Source organism: Alosa pseudoharengus, unplaced genomic scaffold (genome assembly GCF_046254945.1).
Source record: "Alosa pseudoharengus isolate Yale_2024_CS ecotype anadromous, Long Island Sound unplaced genomic scaffold, YU_APseudo_1.1 YU_APseudo_1.1_scf_7, whole genome shotgun sequence".
NCBI classification, from domain to species: domain Eukaryota; kingdom Metazoa; phylum Chordata; class Actinopteri; order Clupeiformes; family Clupeidae; genus Alosa; species Alosa pseudoharengus.
Genome location: NW_027468859.1, coordinates 4,671,047 through 4,679,620, shown reverse-complemented (window position 1 = coordinate 4,679,620; position 8,574 = coordinate 4,671,047). Strand labels below are relative to the sequence as shown.

At 41.9% G+C, this 8,574-nt stretch overlaps 1 protein-coding gene across 3 annotated transcripts in view; it reads left to right on the top strand.

Moving 5' to 3' along the window:
* The window catches only part of fig4a (FIG4 phosphoinositide 5-phosphatase a), a 96,133-nt gene that overhangs the window by 188 nt on the left and 87,371 nt on the right, over positions 1-8,574 (top strand). For 2 of the 3 annotated variants that reach the window (XM_076273412.1, XM_076273414.1), the window contains exons 2-4: positions 273-340; positions 4,594-4,692; positions 6,049-6,172. In XM_076273412.1, coding sequence (XP_076129527.1) covers positions 278-340; positions 4,594-4,692; positions 6,049-6,172 — 286 coding nt within the window. In that variant the 5' untranslated portion in view covers positions 273-277. Of the gene's footprint in view, positions 1-272; positions 341-4,593; positions 4,693-5,504; positions 5,626-6,048; positions 6,173-8,574 lie in introns of those variants that run through there. The other variant, XM_076273413.1, reaches the window with a different exon arrangement.

Below are 8,574 nucleotides of genomic sequence, written 5' to 3'. Positions count from 1 at the left end.
GTCGCTAGCTGACAGTGGGCTAGCTTATCAGCAAAGACCGTCTTCTCATTTATTTAGCTGATTTATTAGGCAAAACAAGCTACCCTTTGATTCATTTACATGTTGAACCATTAATTCTTACTTTATTAAGCATATCGGCTGTCGCAAGATATCTGTCGGGAATGCTATATAGCCTACGGCGAGTCAGTAGACATGATAATGCACATGATCTTCCATCATCTCAAAATGTCTCTACGAATGGTTCATTACTGACTTTTAATTTTCCTCTCTAGTCACCATGCCTGTGACTGCGGCTGTTATCAGTGGGTTGCAGAGACTAGTCCTCTACGAGACAAGAGCGGTAGGTATTTGCCCAACTGTCTGGTCTTCAATACGACGACAGTTCCCCCTCTTTTGCTTTTGTAGATGACACGTTTTCTCGTCATATAACTTCTCATGCCCTCTCAATCAAAACAATGTTGGTATTTCTATTCCTGGTATACCTTATTGACGACCAGCCAAATGAGTTAAGTTAAGTAGGAATCCTACTGTAGGATGCTGGACATGGATGGACATTAGGCAGTCTATATAGTAACATTTCTAGGTATATTCAGATGATTTGTAATTCAGAGGGATGAAGAGGATGTTCTGTCAGTGAGGCACACTTCAGTAGGTTGTCATAGGCTGTTGCTGAGCATTGATTTGTGGGTTTGTGGGGGAGTGACTTGGTCAAGGCATAGCAAACTGACCGACATTCTTTTTAATCAAAGTAAGTGTTTTAAACTTTAATGATGTCTTGGCCTAGTCTTTAGCTTGTCTTTATACCAAAATGGTCACTACATCATGAATAGTTGTGAATGATAAGTTATGCTATCAGGAATCGGTGGTTACACAATGCCTATCAGCAGTTATGTCAAACGTTAAAAAGAGTGATGATGTTTACCAGTGAGTGTCAACTTTTTGCCTCCACTGATGATTGTTTTAAAATATACTGTTGTACTCATGTAATGAAGAGTACAATGTAGAGCAGCTTTTCTCAACATTTTTGGGGCTAAGGCATACCAAAGGTCTATCTGAAATGCCAAGGCACACTGACTTATGGTTGCTAAAGAAGAAATGCACACATTATGGGCTGTAATAGGGGTGTTCATTCTTAGGCCTAGGCTTATTCTACACAGAGTGAATCCTTTGTAACTCAAAATGGCCATGAAAACCTCTTAGCTTAAATAGCTAGTTGCGCATTGTCATTTACATTTAGTCATTTAGCTGACCCTTCAATCAAGGTAAACAATGAACAATCAAGGTACAGTGTGACAAGGACATGTTAGTGCAGCAATAAGGACTGCTTGTATAGAACTGAGTGACCGTTCTACAGGAGAGATAGTCAAGTGGCATTCGCCGAATGTGCAGGCAAGTTAATTCATAACGCTTGCTTTTGGGCACACCTGTGCATCTTTTTTACGCTCTGCATTGTATTTGACACTGACATTTCACATATTCACACACTGTAGCATAAGTTAACTTTCAGTCATTCAGAAACGGTGCCTAAAACACATAATGATGAAGAATGATTCACATTGTCTACTTTTCTTGAAACTGACAATGCCTCTGGTCAGCATTTCCCTTTTCTACAACAAATTTGACTTACAGCAAACAAAACGCAAAATTGAAATGTGGGCCGAATCTCATTACAAATATAAATCAACCAAGTTGTGGGCCAGATTTGGCCCATTGGTCGGGAGTTTGACACCACTGCCTTAGATGGACAGAGGTTGAGATACCAACGTTTTACTCTCAGCCCATCTTCTAACTGGCTACAACACCCACTGACATTTATTACGGTGTTTTGGTGTTTTTTAAAAAACGATCTAAGGTTCTGTAGTAATAGCAGGAACTCATGATTTTCTGAATTTTGTACCTGCTCAGATTTCGTGATTTTGTGTTTTCAGCTCAGAGGCAAAACATTGCTGCACAGACATTGAATAATATTGTCAAAGCTGAGTACAGTCTTCACACCAAGAACGATAACTAACCATAACGATAAAAGCGTCCACACTGACCAACGATAAGTAAAGTCTCTCCTTCTCTCCTATCGTTATAGTTTATCTGTGAACGAGATCATTCACATTAACGACAACAATATTTGTTTATAGTTATCATTATCGTTATTGGTGTGAACAGACCTTTGTAAGTGGATTTGCAGACCCGTGAGGAAAAAGACAGCGTTTTTTCTTTTCCGCATGGACTGCAGATGGAAATGATCTTAAAGCTATAATCTGATATGAAGTATCTTCTCACTCATGAGATTAATGTATTTTATATATGGTCCCTGATGCAAATAAACCAAATCTATTTCAGCTCGCTTGGCTTTTGGCCATTTATGGGTTCAGCAGCCTTCTTAGGCCAGTCTGAAGTATCTCCTGATATGGCCTGATAGACGGACAAAGGCTTGTGTCCTCCCGGTGGGATGTAATGGGCACTGGCGGGAGGTCGTATTGTGGAGGCCCAGGGCCCCCATCTGGGGGAGTTTCTTGTGGTGGTGACCAGTCTGGGCTTCAGAGTCTGAACTGCACGTGTTCTCTAGGTATTGTAGTGTACAAAAAGAGGATAGGCTCTCAAGACTGTGTGTGTGTGTGCGTGCGCAGGAGTGGTAGAAAGAGAGAGGAAATCAAAAAAATATAAAAGTGTGTGTGTGTGTGTGTGTGAGAGAGAGAAATTCAGCCTCAGGTTGATTTGCACCATAGGGGTCTGGAACACTGCAGAGTGTCCTGTTCCCTCTGAGGACTCTTATTCTGCCTCAAGTCTGTCCTTATGCCTGACAGATCCACCCAGCCGTACACACACACACACACACACACTCCTTTTTATTTCCTCTCACCTCCTACCTCCCTTTCTCTCTCTGTCTCTCGCTCTCTCACACACGCACAGACACATCTGAATCTGGGTTACCAATAATGGCTGCCCATTTTAAAGTCTCATCCTTCTTTCGTGAGCGAGGTCTGTAAGACTACTTACATTAGTGCATGCTGCATATGCTGTAGTCTGTATGCTGCAGCACCAGACTTTTCTTCACTTTTGATGCCAGGGCAAAAAATCCCATGTTTCTCAAGTTTTCTCCATTTTAAAGCAACACCAAAGAACTTTCCCTCTGTCGCACGCACGCTATTTGTTTATCCAGCACCGGCTTTGCAAATAACGATGTCCACAGACAAGGTAGAATATTTTGCATGACTTATAAAAGTACGATGTATTGCGACATCAGATGCAAGTCAAATTTGTAGTTTCTTATGTCTCATTCCATCGAACTACAGATCCGCTACCCGATCTGGCAAACTTACATAGTGCGGTTATAGCCGATAGAGGGCCGCGAAGCGAATGCAGAATTGCCGTTCACCCTGTTACGAGTTGATGAACCACTGAAACGATTTTGGAAACATTATTTTAAGGTATAAAAAAATCTTTGGTGTTGCTTTAATTGCTGTCATTTTACCTAAGCCTGCAAGAATTGGTGCAACTGAGAGCAGCCTTTGTCTAGGCTATAGCAACAATAAAACTCAGCTTCACCATAAAGGCTTCAAAATGGTATCCATAACCGGAAATACACATATTGAAATCTATACAAAGGGCAAGGTGCTGGTATCCAATTAAGGCCTATCTCTTAGTTTGATTCATCGCAGCCTAAAATGTCAACTCACGAGACAGGGGATTTGATCAGATAATTTTAATATTGTACATATTCATTTGCTAAGTAAGGTTTGTAGTGTTGGGCTTTAACATGAGCCACTGATGCATGCTATGAAGGGAATATCAGCACTGAGCAGGCAGCCTCAAATGTAACTCACGACACATGTCCTTTCACATTACAAACACTGTCCAACCAAATCTGTTCTAAACCACCTATGAATGTGGTCGGAGAGATTGGATCTCAATTGCAGATTGTGTGTGTGAGACTACGCACCTGTAGCCTAGAAATCTAGACGCACCCTAGCGGCAGCAAATTACATTTGCTTCCAGGGCTAGTCTAGCAACTCTCCGTTGGCTTGTGAGCTCGAAAAATCTTCTATCAGGCCAATCAAATCGTGTATAGAGTCGTTAGGCGGGCTTAACATAATGATTGATGGCAGAGTTGCAACGGCTACTTGAAAACAAAGAAGATGGATGTTGCTTTTGGCTAACAGTGTGACACGAGTTAAGCTTGTTTTTTAAGTTGGCAAAAGTTTGAACTAGCCAACTAGCTCCGCTGGTGGGAAAATGCATGGGACTGTCCTATTGCATGGCGCTGTCCTATTGCTTGCAGAGGGATTATCCCGCCCCTCGGACTGAGCACTGCGAACGGTGAGTGCACAGACCCTACATTTTAATGTGGGTCTGGCTTGTCAGGCTAACGCACCTGGTATTACAGGTGTGAAATGACCAAGGTTGGATTATGCCTTTTTTCAAGAGCTGGGTCCAAAAAGAAGTGTTGTTCTAACACTGGCCTTATTTCTGTAAGTGTCCATGGTAGCCTTGTATCCTTGTCAGTTAGCCTGATGAGTGAGTTCGCCTGACAAGGTATTGTGTTGTCTCTCTATCTCTCTCGTCTTTTCTGATCTCTCTTTACTCCCTCTTGGCCAGAGGTACTTCCTCGTGGGTAGTAACCAAGCCCAGACCAGCCACCGTGTGCTTAAGATCGACCGGACAGAGCCGCGAGACCTGGTCATCATCGACGACAAGGTAAGATTCTAGAGACTACTCTGAAAGTGGTATGTGTGTGTGTGTTGGGGGTGGATAGGGCCTAAGTCATTTAACCTCAGTCTAATATCAAGGTACAAGTTGCATTCTTGTTATTAGAAAGTAGTATAAAAGAGAGAAGAGATTAAAAATCGTCAGCGATTTGGTAAGCTAGCAAAAGCATTGTGTGAACTAAACGCCACCTCCTAAACACCACAGTCAGCAAACAGCCTTTATAAATGGTGGAAGTGTGAATGGTGAAGAGCACCATGAAATTAGAAAGTATAAAATAGATGGAAGGGAATTCTTTTACATCCTAAGCTGTCTACTTAAGTGGGAACCTGCAGAAGTGCATTGCTGTATACAGCACACAACCACAAGCACAACTAAACCGATTCATTTAACAGCTGTAGATCAGTCAAATATTCAACTAAACACATCATCAGTGCTCCCACTGGTTAAATCTGATGTCCTTCCTCATCTATGTTTAGCGTGTCACAGAGAAGAGAAGGGCTCATGCCATGTACTCCTTTCTGCTCTTATGATTAACACTTACTGTGATGAGCCATCAATGCTACGGAATGTGTGTCAAGGTGAGAGAATAAATGAAGACTAGGGTTTAAATGTGTTTGCTCGTGATTTCCAGACAGAGGGAAAAGCTAACTAGCTGTGTGTGTGTGGGGGGGGTGTGAGTGAGTATCCTCACACCATGTGTTGAATAATCAATGCTACGGAATGTGTGTCAAGGTGAGACAGAATAAATGAAGACTAGGGTTTAAGTGGGTTTGTTTGTGATTTTGTTTTGTGATTTTCAGACAGAGGGAAAAGCTAACTAGCTGTGGATGGAGGAGTGTGTGTGACTGTGTAGGATGTCAGGGATATACAGAGATAACACAGCCACTCTAAAGACACGATGGATATGGAAGTAGCAATTAGGTGACAAAAGCAAAGATCAATCTATTAATCAATCCATTTTAATTTGTCTAGCACCTTTCGTGCAGAGTAGCAATATGAAGTGCTTAGACATAGCACACCAAAACAACATAAAACAAAAAAGAAGGCAAATAATGTATATAGAATAATAAATGTATATATGTACTGTTTTAATATTGGACTCTTTTGTGTGTGTGTGTGTGTGTGTGTGTGTGTGTGTGTGTGTGTGTGTGTGTGTGTGTGTGTGTGTGTGTGTGTGTGTGTGTGTGTGTGTGTGTGTGTGTGTGTGTGTGTGTGTGTGTGTGTGTGTGTGTGTGTGTGTGTGTGTGTGTGTGTGTGTGTGTGTGTGTGTGTGTGTGTGTGTGTGTGTGTGTGTGTGTGTGTGTGCGCGTGCGCGCGCGCGCGTGTGTGTGTGTGCGCGCGCAGCATGTCTACAGCCAGCAGGAGGTGCGTGAGCTGCTGGGGCGGCTGGATCTGGGGAACCGGACCAAGATGGGCCAGAAGGGCTCCTCAGGACTCTCTCGTGCTGTCTCGGCATTCGGCCTCGTGGGTAAGACAGCTGAGCTGTGTGTGTGTGTGTGTGAGAAAGCAAGTGAGAGAGTAGGAGTAGTTGAGGGAGATGGAGAGAAAGAGAGATCAAAGTGTGTGTATGCGAGGAGTAGGTGTTATTGGTGCCTCTAGTGCTAAACAAGCAAAGCTGTTTACAATAATGTAGTCTATTGTTTAATAATTTGGCAGTAATTATCTGGATTAACATTATGCAAGTGTACAAGGAGAGGCATTAGTCTTAAAATCAGTTTGATGCACAAACGTGTCTAATCAACACACATCATATGGAAGCATTGTAAGGTTCCGCATCACTCTTTGCATACTGATTCACCGGTTCATAATGAAGAGCAGCCTGGTATTAACATGCTCTCAGTGTGTGTGTGTGTGTGTGTGTGTGTCTGTGTGTGTCTGTGTGTGTGTGTGTGTGTGTGTGTGTGTCTGTGTCTGTGTCTGTGTGTGTGTGAGTTTGTTTGTGTGTGTGTCTGTGTGTGTGTGAGTTTGTTTGTGTGTGTGTGTCTGTGAGTTTGTTTGTGTGTGTGTGTGTGTCTGTGTCTGTGTCTGTGTCTGTGTCTGTGTCTGTGTCTGTGTCTGTGTGTGTGTGTGTGTGTGAGTTTGTTTGTGTGTCTGTGAGTTTGTTTGTGTGTGTGTGTGTCTGTGTGTTTGTTAGTGTGTGTGTGTATCTCTGTGTGTCTTTTCATCAACTGTTCCATCTGCATCCATCCTTTCCTATTTCATTTTCTTCTCCTTATGTGTTTGATTAGTTCAGTTTTCCCAGTGAGTCTCCTGTAAGCTTCTACTGCCCTCTCACCTGAGTGTTTGTCACAAGGTCGAGCACAGCGAGAGGAGAGAGTGGGAGAGGGTCTCGTCTAGGGAAGGAAATCACAAATTCCATCAAAATCCAATACGACATTGATTCTTTAAGCCAGCGATTCGATTTTTTACAATACTTCAACATTTGCGCTGATTTGATTCGATTAGATAGGGTCTGTTTAAATTAAATGACAATTCAGTTAAATGATTAAATTTCACACATTTCCATTAATCTCTGGTACCATTTATTCTGGTTCATTTCCATGAAGTCACAAATGCCAAAACACTTTATTAGTAACTGTCATATACATACTGTCATACTGTACAGAATGGACAAACATTGACTGTGGAATGAGGAAGGCTAGGAAGGGTTGTTCAGTTGATGCATCTTTTCATATTAGGTTGATGCATTGATACACACACACACACACACACATTCGTACATTTCGAAATACATGAACTTTGACAGCCTCTGATGCAGTGTGTTACTTAACTTATTGTGTGTGTTTGTATGTGTGAGTATATGAATCACCACAGTGAAAACATCTCATCTTTTATTTGCTATGACCTACTTATCCGACTACCTAATGATAGTCACATTGGAGAGTAAATTGAGTAATAACCTGCTCCGCTGACTGCTTTCAGTGCATAACAGAGGGTGAGCTCCCATAGTATTGTGTCGGGTTATATAACGCACACATTAATTCACACATTAATTCATGACCTCAAAACCTGTAGATGACATAATACGTCATAATATATATATATTTATTTAACGGCTCTTCACAATGCAAGTAGAACGCTCCATTGACATCAATGGGATTTCAAGTTCTAGCGGTCATTATTTTCGACTAGAGGACCTCTGAAAAAAAAAATTCAGAAATTTGAGTTTGTGCTTCTAATTCAGGTCTTTCATATCACTCCGCAACTACTGGAACTTCATTCAAAAGTGAAAAGCAGATGGTTGATCAGCTGTGTTCTAAAGAATGTTTGATTCAAGTTCAGCGTGTGTTGTTATGAACTATTTGTTTCTCAGCAAATGCCACAATATACGGTAACCAATAGGCTATAGCCTAGGCTATGTAGGCTAAAGAGTCATATCGTGGGGAGTTTATTGTTTCGTTTTGGCAAATAGCTGTGTAATAAGTGAGATAATGTATAGAACGCCGGTCATTATTAGGAAAATAAGTCCCTTCAGGGCGAAACAAAACCCCTCTGCTGCGCGTCGGGGTCCGGTTCGCCCTGTCGGGACTTATTTTCCCAATAATGACCGGCGTTCTATACATTATCTCTTACATATATGGTTCGTGTCTGGGGATCCTTTGTTGTGGCCATGACCTTCTCTGACAATGGTCTGTCTGGATAATATGGGGATGTTAAGACACCAGAATCAAAGGATGGTCTCTTAAGTTCTCCAACAACAAACATACAGTTTCAGAGGTAGAAAGCTCCAGCGTCAGAAAGTAAAAAAGTAAAACTGCCACATATTTATTTCAACCATCCAATAAACCAGCTAATTATAATTCGCACAACGCTTCAGCCAGATAGATCAGTTAAATAGTGAAATGTCTCGTGTGTCTGACTGGTCTGAGC